At 31.0% G+C, this 15,186-nt stretch overlaps 1 protein-coding gene and 1 pseudogene across 2 annotated transcripts; both read right to left on the bottom strand.

Moving 5' to 3' along the window:
- Positions 1–484: 484 nt before the first annotated feature.
- LOC100789591 (tRNA-specific adenosine deaminase TAD1) lies at positions 485–4,655 on the bottom strand. Of its 2 annotated transcripts, none has more exons than XM_006583249.4 (10): positions 4,413–4,655; positions 4,155–4,275; positions 3,470–3,657; positions 3,265–3,345; positions 2,664–2,777; positions 2,017–2,186; positions 1,860–1,936; positions 1,654–1,773; positions 1,489–1,576; positions 485–821 (listed from the first exon to the last, which is right to left on the bottom strand). In XM_006583249.4, the coding sequence occupies exons 1-10, from the start codon at positions 4,573–4,575 to the stop codon at positions 711–713; spliced, it is 1,233 nt and encodes a 410-aa protein (XP_006583312.1). In that variant the 5' UTR covers positions 4,576–4,655; the 3' UTR covers positions 485–710. The 2 variants fall into 2 exon arrangements, with proteins under 2 accessions (XP_006583312.1, XP_014633308.1); XM_014777822.2 differs by having other exon boundaries at positions 4,155–4,267.
- Positions 4,656–9,674: 5,019 nt separating this feature from the next.
- Positions 9,675–12,922, bottom strand: LOC100802463 (rop guanine nucleotide exchange factor 3-like; annotated as a pseudogene).
- Positions 12,923–15,186: the final 2,264 nt, after the last annotated feature.

The following is a 15,186-nucleotide window of genomic DNA, read 5'->3' as shown; positions in this document are numbered from 1 at the left end:
AGGACTTGCCTTATAAAAACAGACATATACACGTTTAAAATGTTTTTGATAGAACCAAAATGATATAAATTTAATAATTGTGCATCGTCAATGTAATTCTTACCATGAATTTTAAGGTAATTATTATAAAAATAAAAAATTATAATATATGATAATTATGATTGAATAATAATATAAAACAGTTTTATGCTGTTAATATATAACCTATCTTTTCAAATATTTTAAAAGTTGGCTTACAGAGCCTGAAACAATGGCAAAGTTATAGTTTCTTTTAAAAACTGAGTTTTTTTTTTCCTTTTGATGGGTGTTTGGGAGAAGGGGGACTTTACATTGCAGAGGTGGAGTGAGAACTTTGGCTCAAGGGAGGCCAAGTACAAAAGATATAACTTAGTAAAGAAAATTTAAATTTCATATGTATAACATATATAATAATACTTTCCTATGAATAAAGAAACATAATCTTGAGTAAAAAAAATAAAGTATGTGAAAAAGAAATAGATTAGTTTTTTATATATATTCTAGGGGGTCACAAAAATATCTTTATAATAATGTAAACAGACAAGAAAAAAAAAATGGGGGTGGCGTCCCTTCTTCTCTTTGGAGGTGCAACCAGCTCTTACAGATTAGGTGACAGAAGTTGGATTCTTACATCCAATTCAATTGACATAAACAAAGATGGGCTTTAGACAGATAATTAAAACTTAAAAGTATTATTCTGAAATGTGGAAGGCCTCACAATCCAAGGGTTTCAAGAACCACTTGTTAAAAGGTGGCTTCCCTTTAAAAATTTTGGAAGCCAAATGATATTCTTCAGCTCCATCCTGCAAATGATTAATCATGCAAAACAAGTTAGGAAATGGCATGCCATAAACATTTGTCCACTCTAGTTGTAGAGACAATGCTAAACTCAACAGTAAACACTCTGAATTATGTATTTATTACTTAAAACAAGTGGTTTTTAGGCCAGAAATACAGTACAAGACATAGACAATATAGGATTTCCCAATAACAACGAATCTCCTCCTTCATTAAGCAATTAACTCAATGAATAACAAACCCAAAACCCCATCACACACTAATTGTTACATCATTCTATAACTGCCTAAATAACTTATAAAGACAGAAATAATACACGTATGATAATTCAGATCCATAACCACCCAAACTAAAGACACAATTAATACACAGACATTAGTAATTCTGGCCAAGCTAAATGATTACTACACAAACACTAATAATCAGTTAGCTTCTTCACAAAGTTGATTCTGACGTATACATAAGCAAGTTTTAGCTTATAGACAAAGCTCATTTATTTCTTCCTTCTTATTTTCTTTTCCTATACATGTTTATAGAAAAGTTTATCCAAATAGGATCAAAGTCTGTTTCTTATTCCTTGCCATATAGACTTTACATGATCTATATCACTATATAAGACAACACAATTCAGGCCATCACAAAAAAAGAGAATGCGAAGAACATGAAGAATACCTTAAGTTCTCGATAAGTAATCCCATTGGGCAGAGAACTGATTAAATTTTCCGGTCTCAGTGACAAGAAAACCTCCAACAGCCTCTTTCTGAGAAAATAATAATTTATTATTATTGTTAGTGCTTTACAAATAAAATTTCCACCACCGTATATATCAGCACTCACTTGCATAAAGATGACTGTGTCGATGGGTAGAGTGCCCCTTTTGCAGAGGTGCCTTGCTTTCTTCCAGTAGTTCCCATGATGATGTCATGCAAGCCACATTCATTCCAACCTATAGAATATCTGCAAAGTTATGCATCAGATAAATACGACATCAATCCATAAAGCTACATTAACTTTACAGTTTTCCAACATCTGATTGTAAGTACCCGCATGTTAAAGTGTTAGCAGCACTCTCAGATTGCTGAAAGTCCTTTGGGGGTACTGGTGCAGCGTGAAATATCGGCTATGAAATGAAAAAATACATAGAAGTTAGCATCCTACAACACACTTTTCTTTCTCACTAAGAACTGAATTTCCACAGACCTGGTTCACTAGAAACGGAGATGTCAGTTCATTCAATAAGGGTGGAATACGTTCATACAAAGCTCTTTTCAAGTTATCCTCCAAACGAAAATTCTCAGGGATGTTTAGGGGCAGACCAACAGTAATTGAAGAAAGATATACAGGTTGAAGAAAGTAGGAAAGCAAAGCTCCTGGAATAAGAGAAAAAATGCCACACTTGACTTTCACAATGGAAAATACAATAAAACCACACTATTCTAATTCACGTTCATATCCACACATCTAACATTATCACACCAACACAAATCTGTAATTCAAGTTTGTAAAATCGACTGTTTGTTTTGGGATAGCCAATGATATACCTCAATCCTCACTGCTGTGTTTGCAATCAAACTATATACATTTAGGCACTAGTAATATAAAAACGTACAAGATTTGTAAAAAAATTAAGTAAATATAAAACAAATGTCAGAATCATACAACCAACTGACCTTGTATGGTTTATGTAAAATAGTTACATGTATACAAACACCACTATGAATGTCATTGTCCATGATGATTCATATGCTGTATTAAATTGTTGTTGTATAGCAGGAATATGTCACATCGCAACTAATTTATCAAGCAAAAACTACCAACATGCAGACAGCCCTGGTTTAAGCATATACCTTGAACACCAACAACATTCCAACGAGCTATCTTGTCAGAGCAACTAACTGACAGGGTTGTATCACCACGACCTGGCTTCCTCTGGACCATCCCCTTTTGTTTTGATCCATTATCTGGAATTAATGGCAAAAGTATTTCTCCTCAGACAAAAATAAACAGCCAATCTTTCAATGGTAAATATCCATCAAATATTTAAAAACTTCGTACCCCATTGCCCAGAGGCTCTTCGCTATGCGAAGGTATGAGGGAGGGATATTGTACGCAGCCTTACCCTTGCATATGCAAAGAGGCTGTTTCCGGATTCGAACTCATGACCAACAAGTCACCAAGGCACAACTTTACCGCTGCACCAGGGCTCGCCCTCCCATCAAATATTTAAAAAAAGAAAATTAAAAAAAAAGACTATACATCAAATTTGATAAGAGTTGCAATCAAAGTGCAATCATTGAATTATAGAAGGAAAGAATTCACCCAATCTTAGTTGTTTGAATGTTTTCTTAATCACATTTGCCAAAGGTTCCTCTAGACCTTAGCCATTTTATAATTTATATATAAAATGTTAAATGTTGTAAAACTTAACCATGGAATCGAATAGCTTACCCAAAGGTGAAGTTGAATCACTTTCTCCTAAAACCACAGTTTCCAAAGGAGAGACATGAAAGCTCAGTGAAGCATCTCCACCTAAAAAATGGAACACAAAAGGCAGTTACCCTTGAACCTCCTAACCACATATAGTGAATTAGTGACAACTAAATGAAAAACTTTGATGATTAAAGAGAGTAAAAAGGAGAAAGAGATAAATTACATGGTAACTGGGATATGTACATATGTAATTTCCAATCTTTTTTCAAGGTATACTTCCCTTTATTAAGACAACCTGGATCCCACTCAAATGGCAAGTGATCTTCATCAAGTTTGAACCGTTTCCCTCCATTTCCAGGTGCATGCTTACTACTACTTTCAGTAAGATGTTGAATCTGTGTATAGAAGAACCTGGTGTGAATAGAAACAAATGAAATAGCATCTCCTCAAATTGCAAGACATTAAATTAAGGACAACTTATATACAGTTTCATAGGATCTATTTGTACGATTCTCCAATCAGAATGAGAGTTTCACCCCAATAATCTACATAATTCTTTAATGCAAACATTTATTACACATATTACCGATGTAAAACTCCAATTCTGATTGGAGAATAATACAAATAGTATCCAAAGAATTATATATAAGTTTTATCCTTATATGAATTCAGCACAAAGAGTAGTAATACCCTCCATTACAATTTTACAAAACTTAAGTAAAATGCACATGATCACGTAATAGCACGTATCAATGAACATGAACATGAAACAAGGACAAATAAACACTATCAACATTCAAAATTGATACATCTTATGGATACAAACTGTTGCATAATCATGATACAGAATGTAAAAAGCTCATAAAAAATATTAAACATAGCAAATTTCAAAAAGACAGGAATGAAACCTCATCAAGGCTCTTCGAGCAATGACTTCAGCATGGGAATCATGAACAACATCACCACAAGTGCGCAAGAGAGAACGTCCAATGCACTTTGTCCCCGTTCCCATTGCAACAACCTTCAAATCTTAATGAAAAATAAACAAATAAGAGAATTCCTTAACCCAAAGAAAAGCTTTTTTTTCTTATATTTTGAGAAAAATAATAAAAAAGAGAAATTTGGTTAATGGGTAATTGTTGTGGCGAAAAGAGGAAGAAGAGAACCATTGGAAGGAGAAGAGAGAAGGAAAGCGGCCAAAACGGTGACTTCACGGCCTTGAGGTTTGCCCTTTTTGGGAAGAGAAGCGTAGAAAGAAAGAACCTTTTCAGATACCCTTTTGCCCCAACTACTTTCCTCATAAAATGAAACTGAAGACGCCATGGACATGGTTGAGGTTCAGGTTCAGCAACCCAGTGACCCTGTACTGTGTGTAATAACAGTTCAAAGAAGAAAGCCCCAACAATTTAGTTTAGTTTAGACTTTTTTTGTATTAATAAAATAAAATTCATCCTATTGAAAGAAAATTAAAAAAAAAGGCTATTAAATTTTAAGCTTAATTTTTAATTTTTTTATGTATTATTAGTGAATATATATATATATATATATATATATATATATATATATATATATATATATAAACTATGATTAATAAAAATTTTGGAAATAATTCATTATTTATTGTGATAAATATTTCATAGTAGCATAATCAATAAAAAAAAAGTGTGAGACTATTTTTTTAAGAGTTTGACTTTTATGTTCCGTATAAATTTTACACAATTTAATTAGAGATTATTTTTAAATAAGTATGGTAAAAGTTAACAACCTTAGTAATTATAATGAGTAATGATATAAAATTTTACTATCAATACTTTTCAAATATATTATTTTTAACAATAAAGACTAAACAAAATATTAATACAGTTTTTGGAAAAACTTTAAGGCAAGTTTTAAAAATGTAAAAATAACTAATCAATAATTTTCACAACATTATAAGTCTTTATAAATAAAATCCCTCTTTTTTCTGATGACTTTTTACCAAATTTTTATGTTCACGGATCATTATTGGTCTTCAGCAGTTATATCATTTTAGGTGTGTAATTATTTATTTTTGTAATGGCAAAGAGTATTAAGGGTGGGTGTTCCTATATAGATCACTTGCGAATTCGAAATGACTGAAATCTAATTGAATAATTTGGGTCAAATCATTTATGTATTTGGGTTAAAATTAAATTGAACCGATCAAAACCATTTATGTACAGTTGGATCATAGGTTTAAATTTATATATCTGGTCAACATCAAACCGAACTAATCAAAATTAATCAAAGTTTTTTGGATTGTTTGATCTGGCGCTTTAAATACGGCTAATATTGAGACCCTCAAGTGTTAGAACGATAAACATTGAAATTACTAGTGTTGAAACTATATATTCCTTCCTAATATATCGTTATTTGTTTTACTTTTTTATATTTATTTTTTTGTCAAATTTATAATATTAATGAATTATATTTTATTCAGTTGTTTTAATAAATCTGGTGATAACGAATATGGTTAGAATATTTGATGCTGCTAAACAAATACTTATATGCGTATATGGCGGGATTTTAATCTAACAGGTTGGTAATGGAAGGTTACTATATAGTAGCTATATTTTTCCTACCTCGTTGTCATCATAGTTGTTTTATATTGTTTTTTTTGTTTTTGTTTTTTTAAGAAAAAACATTTAAATCCGTGTTTTTCTAAAAGAAAAAAAAAACAAGTTTATATGTGTTACATATAAACTTGGTTTGAGTGCGAGCCCTGGTGCAGCGATAAAGTTGTGTCTTGGTGACTTGTTGGTCATGAGTTCGAATCCGGAAACAGCCTCTTTGCATATGCAAGGGAAAGGGACACTGAGAAAAGGGACAACAAAAAAATCATATCCTAATGCACATTTTTCCAACGCAATCTTCTTGTCTTCCAACCACATTAATTTTTTTTTTCGGATGGTCAACATCAATTATTAATAAGTAATACTTGCACGAAACTTCTGAGAAAAGGAGCACTGTCCCTAGCAAGGGAATAATTCCAGGAATGCCAAAAAGAAAATGACACTACAAGTTAACAGTATGATTATTGGTTAAGAATCATATATATAGCTGGCTATTTTCACAAAACTAGTTGGCATCGACCAATACCTTTTCTTGCCTTTGGTCTCACAACGAGAAAAATTTGTAATAAAAGCAAGGTCTTTAATAATTTTAATTTTTTTCACTTAAATATTACTTTCTCCATCTCAAAAAATAAATATCGTTTTAAGTTATTTTAAACCAAAGAGTATTCAGTTAGATAAATCCACTAAGGCATTCATGTCTTTCACGCATAGGCACGAAATCATGAAATTGTTGTATAATAAGGAATTTGAATTGAAAATAAAAGTGGTGCATTGTTGCCTAACATAAATCTATAATTTATAAATGATAGAAGCTAATATTAAAAAAAGAGAAAACGTATAAAAAGGCAACAGTTTCCATGTTTCATTTTTGCTGGTAAAGGGGTGCAGGATTTCTTCAGCTGAACCTCGTGCATTTGTTTTTGTGAATAACCTTTCAATTGCTACAATTTTACTCATCATTTTCCCAAACTGTTTTCACCAAAACCAGCTGCTGCTCCTTTTCTACGCATTCATATTTGCTTGTTTGTACCCTATAATGCTAAAACCCTTGCTGTAAGAAATACTCACATTATTTACGGCCCTGCACTGCATTTATCTTTGAAAAAATATATCTGTCAAGAATATAAAATACATTGCTTTTTTTTCCAATATATATATATATATATATATATATATATATATATATATATATATATATAATAAAAATAAAAATAATTATACATATTAGTTAGTGAATAACTCTTTATTTAATTGGATTTATTTATTGTCTTTATCGTTTATTCTTTAATAATATGATTTTCTTTTTATCATTATCTTGTTAGTTAGCTTAATTAATAATGCATTGTAAATATATTGTTATACATTTTTATTTCCTTCGTGTTTTAATCCCACGTCTTTAATTAGTAAGTGTATTTCTCACTTCTATTATATCCATTTTTATTCTCATACTATTTATTTGATTTTTTGTATTATGTCAATTATTTATTTATTTTTGTAAATCCACGTGATGATAATTTAGTATACGCTTAGGCTCTGTACACTTCATGTTGGGTCTCTGTGGTGGTGTTTCAATAATGTATGAGTAAATTTTGTGAACGTCATGCTAGGGTAGGTCTGTGACTTGTTTGAATTCATAAAGTTTACTACAAAAATAAAGTATTTTCTAAAAATGGTAACATTCTCAAATAAATAATCTCTCAATGTTACACACACTCTATGTTGGGTCTTCGATTTGCTTGATAGTGTGTTCAATAGAGTGAGTAAATTTTGTAAATGTTATGTTGAGTTTTTGACTTGCTTGACTTCACAAAGTTTACACAAAATCAAAATCTTTGAAAGAAAAAAAAAATCAACCCAACATGCAATTGCTTTTTTACAAAGAGCTGCATAAGTTTGCTTTCTTCGTTGCTCCTCAGGATAAGTAGGAGCAAGGGCAAATCCCTTGCCGATCCAAAAAAATATTTTTTAAAAAATAAAAAATAAAATTAAAATTTGATTTCCTTTTCTAAATAAAAAAATAGTATAACAAAATATAATTTATGTTTTCAATGGAAGATAAATAATTAAAAGTCACTTTATTTGTTAACATACTCGATTAAAGGTTGTCGTTTTCATGACAAACGTATGTGGTCCCCACGCGTAAATGATTCCCGAATCATTTTTCTTCAATCATAGATTATTCCTTATCTTTTTAGTTTTCTGACGTTTCCCTTAAATAAACGTTGGTAACGACTCTTCAAGTAATTTTTTCATTTTTTGGAAAATCATTTATTTATTTATGATAATTTTATTTCGCCGTCTCGTTGTGACGCATGTGTGACAATAGAAAATAAAAAAAAAATCTATAATTTATATCTTAAAAGAAATAAAAAGAATCATAAGAAAAAGAAATAAAAATTACTATAAAACCAATTAAAAACATTCCAAATTCAAAGCAAAACACGTTTTCTCTATCAATAAAATTATCTATAAAAGCAATTAAAAGAAAAATAAATTTAGCATAAAATATAGCCTAACATATATTTTAATTCTTTTTTATTAATAACTATTGTTATAAACAAAATTTATATAATAAAATAAGGAAATCTCACTACAAACACCAGTTTTTTTTATAAGCACTACAAACACCAGTTAGAAAAAAGAAAACAAGATTTTATATTTTTGTTCTCTTAATATATTTTTATTTTTAAATAGACATAAAATAGATAAACAAAAGTGTACTAATACTAACATTTTGTAAACATACAACCGAAAAGCATTGGAGCATTTTATAATAATCTATAAGAGCAGTAGTAAAGGGGGCTAAAATGGAAATCTAGAGGGAGGCAAATATAATAATCAAGATATTATTGTATATATTAAGCCATTTTATGGACTAGCTAGGGGGGCGACTGTCCCTATTTCCAAGCATAATGGATTATAAGACTATTTAACCAAGTTGATATAAAGTCCTCAGGACTCAACACTTGTAGTGGACTATTTGGTGTCAGATAAGTTAACCATAAAGCACCCACACCTTTTGGGCTAAGGACATTAGGAGTTGTGTTCGACCAGTTAAACCTACCATAAAGCGCTCACACCTTTCAAGCTCCATGCTTAAAGGGATGGATTGTTGATGTTGGTTGTGAGCCCAAAAAGGTTGACAATAAAGCGCTAATGCCTTTAGACTCAAGGCTTGAGGGGTTATAAATCATTTCACCAAAGTAAGTCCATCATAAAGTGTTCATGCCTTTTAGGTTTAACACTTGAAGGAATGTGGATCATTTGACTTCTTTGTGGATTGTTGGGTCAAATAGGCTAACAATAAAGCACTCATGTTGTTCATGCCCATGGTTTGGAGGGTTATGGATGATTTAAGGAATGAATGATGTGTGAAAATGAATTGAGATAAAAAAAAGATAAAATGTTTGACTTAAAGTAGAGTATAGAAGTGTGGAATCAACACTAAATTTTAAAATTTTCATCTTAAATGCACTCGAGTATAATTAAATCAAACACTACCTTAGGCTTTGGATGAATTAATCATAGAACGTAGAACTATTTGGTCTGAATTTTTTTTTTCCTTGTCCTTCTGGGGTACAATTTTTTTTTATGGATGAAAATGACATTTGTGAAGTGTGAACCTTCAAAATGTGTTGTGTTGCTTAGTTGTCAAGCTTATAGCACAATGGTCAGTGAACGATGTACACTTATTTAATACTATTGTGTATAACATCAATTCCTCCGACTTCTGATAGATAATCAGCTAGATTCAAAATCAGGCAATTACACTAATATGAATTCTTAGTTTTTCAGTTTTTCTGAACAGAAGATTATATATATTATGCTTAATCCTTCAACGAATGTGAAAACTATTTATATAATACAGCTAGCTAACAACAACTACTTGTCATACAGATGCAAGTGAACGGCTTTCAATACAAAGTACAAACAGCTTAAAAAAAATGCTGAATGGAAGAGCACCAGTGTTAGGGTGGTAATGTACAACCCAGTTGCGATTTCTATACATTTTGGTTCCTCATTGATTTATCAGCAAGAAGAACATCTTCAATCCAAGCTACAATGTTGAATGCTAAGCCTTCTAATACTCTTGAGTAGCTTTCTAATATCGCTTTTCCTACATCCTGCAGAAGATAATACTCATTCTTAGTCCATGAGTTCATAATCTAGATATCTGCTAGTTTCTACAATAGATATCCATATCATGGTGTCCTAAAATGTTCATCATTTGTAAAAAAATGACCTCGTAATGTCTTTTTTGTTATTTTTCAACTTGATATGTTGTAAGTGGCTGAACTTACCTGGTTGTATTGAATTTTGCATGTGTCCAATGATGTTTGTGAAAGTTCAGGATATCTTTGCTTCAAGCAAAACAACAAAGTCTCAGCTCTCTCAGCTAAGATGTAGTTTTTGTCACTTCGGTCAGTGTCAGCCATGAGATCCTTAACTTTGTTCCATGATGTTTTTGAGTGGCTCAGACAAGCTTTTCGCCTTCAAGTGAACATTGAAGACTCAACCTTATCTGCCAGCTCAAGTGCTTCATGTTCAGAACTTATTTTGAGACAGTCAAGAAGGTGATCAGGTGAGAACTTGTCTGCAGAATACATACAGCGGTAAATTGTGTCCCCCAGACTTGTTCTTCCACTCTAATGTTAGAGAAGAGAAAAATAAGTGAAAACATGAAAACATACTACTCAATGCATTCTATGCAACCAAATTATTTGTAGTGATGAGTGATGACCACTCTTGGTTTCACTTTCATGTATGACAGTTATTTTCCTGCACAAACTTCATTCTTAGTTCCTTTTGTGATTAATTTCAAGGAGATAAGCATAAGACTAATAGAGGATTTCATTGAATTTACATTTTTAGCATTATATATGATTCAATGAAATTATATAATCCTTTTCTGTGCAAGACTCATCTACAACTATCTTGCCCTATAGCAACTTAGTGGAATCCTGAATCACATGTAAAAAATATTTCAGCTGTGCAGACTCATTCCTTGGATTTTATGTAGACTGAAACTTGGAGAAACAAAATAGTCTTTAATAACAATTGGATATAAGGACTAACCTTGGGAAGATTAGACATATATGTTTCTGGGATATCCATCTCTGCAAGAGCACTGCTATTTATAGCCATTGCAGCTTTATGAATTTGATTAGCACAATCTCTTTTCTCATTCAAGTGCTTCCTTGACTTATCAGAGAGGCCCCCAGTGTGAACACAAGGAACCGGCAGCCACCACTTCTCATCTTTCCTCTGAACAATCCTTCGAAATGAGCCTCCCCGTGACCGAGTTGAATTCCCTGATATGCTCCCTTGCTCCGCATACCAAAATTCAGTATCCTGGAAACTATCCAATATTTCCTGTAAAAAAAATAAAATTGTGAGGCACAAAATATTTGGATGAAAACAAGAAGCATTTGAAATTTGTCTTACTATGAGCATTGTGTCAAGCTTCTGCAAAGCTGGGAGGTTGATGTAAATATCTGATCTTGGTTTGCTTGTCATCATCTAAGAGACACCACTAGATAACATATTAGACACATTATGAGATGCACAAAAATCTTCATTATCCTTATAATTAAAGGGTTTAGAAATAATTCACCTCCACAATTGTGCCATCTTCTAAATATTGTGCAGTTGGGGAAAATTCTACTATGTAATCACACACAGATAGAAGACAATTCATTTCTCTTCTCCACATAGCCTTCTTCTCAGGCTTCAGAGGCTCCAACTTTAAATTTTGTCCAAAAGCAGTTGCTGCAAAATTCCCAATTCAAATAAGTTAAACCATAGCCATACTATTGGACTATGCTATTGCTACTATTAAAAAAATTACCGTAGAGATTGGTAATTGAATTTGATATTGTAACTGCAGTGCAGACACCTTTCCCACCACCAGACATGTCTTCCCCCAATAGAAGCTTTGAAAATCTTTCCCTCATCATATCAAGCTCTATAAATACCCACAAAACTGAGTTAATTTCTATATAACTGCATTTTTTCACATAGGAAAAATTCACAAGCTGAGTGCAAACCAACCTGTCTCTAAGAGGTCAAGGTCATCAGATTTCTCATCCACTGAGTGTCTGTGCTGCTTCACTCCTAACCTTGAAAGAGCAGCTTGACTAGCTCCATGTTTCATTGGTGTCCATAGAGAAGGTGAAGGTTCACTTGCAAAGCTATTGTCATCAATAGGCTCAGAGAAGTTTGAGACCTCCGAATTAGACCGACAATACGCGAAGGATTCCCCACTGAATAAAGGGGAGTATCCAACGTTTTCAGTGATTGAATGATCATTTTGATCCACAGAAGAAGGTGAAGGTTGGTACCCCACATCAGAATTGTCATCAAAGTTGGATGAATTGTCCATCTAAACTCAACGACCTATGTTAAATTTCCTCAACACCTACACGTATAATCATGGAAGTTGAGTCACAAAAATTGGGTTTGTGGACTCCAATAGTACTTAGTAGTTATCACACTAGTACTCCATGATCACCTATGAACATAGTCACATACTATGATATCAAAGTAGGATCCACTACTCAGCTTAAAATGAACAGTTACTTTATTGAAATTGAACTATGGAAACGGGAAAAAATAAAGAAAAACAAAAAAGACATATCAAAAGAAAAAGGCTGAAAACTTGGATGTTCTTGTCCTGCCTTAACAAAAAAGCAAAATCTTTCAAAGAATGTTGCTGCTATTGAGACCCCGAAATAATCCACTGAAGAGGGTTGCTTACAAAGCATTCTTTATCCAGAGGGGGAAAAACAACTGAAGTTTTCAAACTCCAAAGACAAACGGTTATGAAAAAAGAAATAAAAATAAACGAAAAAGCAACGGTCTCGGCATTCTTTTCTATGTTACCTTTTTTAATGGCTTTGGTTTGAATTTGAACAGTAGCTAGCTAAATAAACATCATTTGAAACAGTTCCCTCCTTAGCGTTTGTGCCTTTATCTTCTCCCTTGAAGACTATTCATGCCAAAAGAGAGAGAGAGAGAGAAGAAAGCTTTCTTTAGAGAATGAAAACTCATTTGCAAAATGACTAAAATATTGTGTTGGAGAATAATACAAAAATACATGCAAGGTTGTCATAAATAAAAAAAGGGAGTTAGAGATTGAAGTCTTGGATTGGAGTGGTTGGGTGGTACTATGTCTATGCATGATTGTAACTACAAAACTGACATACTTAAATGGAAAAATAAAAATAAACTAACATACCTAAGTAGAACAGAAAGGAAGGGAGAAAATGAGATTAATATCTATCTATTCATAATATAAAATAATTTTATATTATTATTTAATTATAAATTATTGTTTAAATTATTTTAAGATAATTATTTGAAAATTAATAAATTTATTATATATAATAAATTGTGATGAAATCAAAGAGCTGTCATGCAGGCCACGTAGGGAAACATATGTTAATGCACATTTTTCCAACGCAATTTTCCTGTCTTTTAACCACATTAATTTTTTTTTTCTTTTTTGGATGGTCAACATCAATTATTAATAAGTAATACTTGCACGTAACTTATGAGAAAGAGAGCACTGTACCTGGCAAGGGAACAATGCCAGGAATGCCACAAAAAAGAAAAAGAAAATGATACTACAAGTTAACAGTATGGTTAAGAATCATAGCTGGCTATCTTCACAAAATTAGTTGGCAACGACCAATACCCTTTTTTTTTTCATTTGGCCTCTTAACGTGAAAATTTTGTAATAAAAGCAAGTCTTTAATAATTTAATTTTTTCTCCCTAGAATACTTCCATCTTTTATGTTATATTGCTTTTGCTTAAATTCAAAAGTACTCTACGATGTTAAATTAAATATTCCTTAGTTACATAGAAATTAATTTTATACATTAAACTTTTTTTTGAATGGTTTAATATTTGAGGTCTACGTGCCTTGAGAGTTTATCAAAAGTTTGTAAAAGTAAAATTCTTAAATTATATATCATTATTATTTACTCTTATAATATATGATTCTCATATTTTTAATGAAACACAAAATAAAGAATAAATATCTTTTTTTTTTTTACTTGCAGACACCTTTTTTTATATATAAATATCTACTTTTGTGGTGACATATTTGATACCAAATACTCCCTTTCCTATAACAAGTGTTGAAAAAATAAGTCTTCAAATAAGTATTATTTTAGTTTTTAATGTAATATCAATAATTATTATTTTAGTTTTTAATGTAATATCAATAATTATTCCACTAATACTCTTAAAAAGTGTCATTTTAGTTTTTTAATCTATTTTTCATACCTAAAAATTGAACTTACACACTACTCAATCAACTAAATTAAATCCCTTGATTTTATTTTTTTAATATAATATTACTAATAAGATTTGTTTCGTATAACTACTATTCTTTTTTATTTATTTATTAGTTTATTTTTTCGGTGTAAAAAATATTAGAACAGCACTTATTACGAAACTAGGGAGTACTTTCTAGCAAATCCTTTGATACAATGACACCACATTAATTATTGAAATATGAAACTAATGACATTGAAAGATCAATGTATTTTGTTTTCAAATTTTCAAAGGATTAAGGGTGGAGATTGAGAGAAGGAAGGAAAGTCGTGTTTTTTTTTTTTTACATAGAATGTAGATACATGCCCCGTAGCTTGAAACTATTATAACTAATGAGACAATGCATGTAGTGTTATATGTTCTAAAATTAATAAAATAAAAGCTTGTTTAAAATAAAAAAAAATAGATGGACAATTTAGTTAGGTAGGTGCACCAGAAAGTGCTCAAAGCTTTTCAAACTCAATATTTGTGAGACAGTGGATTGTTGGACCCGATCATGGATTGTTTGGTCAAGTAAGCCCACTATAAAAAAGTTAATGTCTCATATGATTTACGCTTAACAAATTGTGAATTATGCGATCAAATAAGTTGACGATAGAGCGTGTTTGCACGAAAGAATTTAAAATTCTGATAAATTTTAAATTCTAAGAATTTTGAATATTTCAATTGAAATATTTTTATTTTTAAAATTTTATATTTGGATAAAAAAAATTAAAATTATGAGAGCAAAAATATGAGTAATGACTTTGAAAATGAGATTTCGAGAACTTTCATAGAAAAGAGAGGATGAAAATTATAAAGGAAATACGAAAACATTTTTAGAAGATTCTTCTATTAAAAAAGAGAATTTTAATTTCTCACAATTTAGAAGGAAATTAAAATTCCATATTAGTTGTTTAAAATTCTATTTTAAAATTTCAAAAATTTAAATTCTTCATAAAAAAATATCCAGACAATGAATTTTAGATTAAAAAAATTTAAATTCTCTGATAAATTATTTTTCTC

Source organism: Glycine max, chromosome 7 (assembly GCF_000004515.6).
Source record: "Glycine max cultivar Williams 82 chromosome 7, Glycine_max_v4.0, whole genome shotgun sequence".
Lineage (NCBI taxonomy): Eukaryota > Viridiplantae > Streptophyta > Magnoliopsida > Fabales > Fabaceae > Glycine > Glycine max.
The sequence above is the reverse complement of the archived record's forward strand: the minus strand, read 5'-3'. Positions and strand labels throughout refer to the sequence as shown.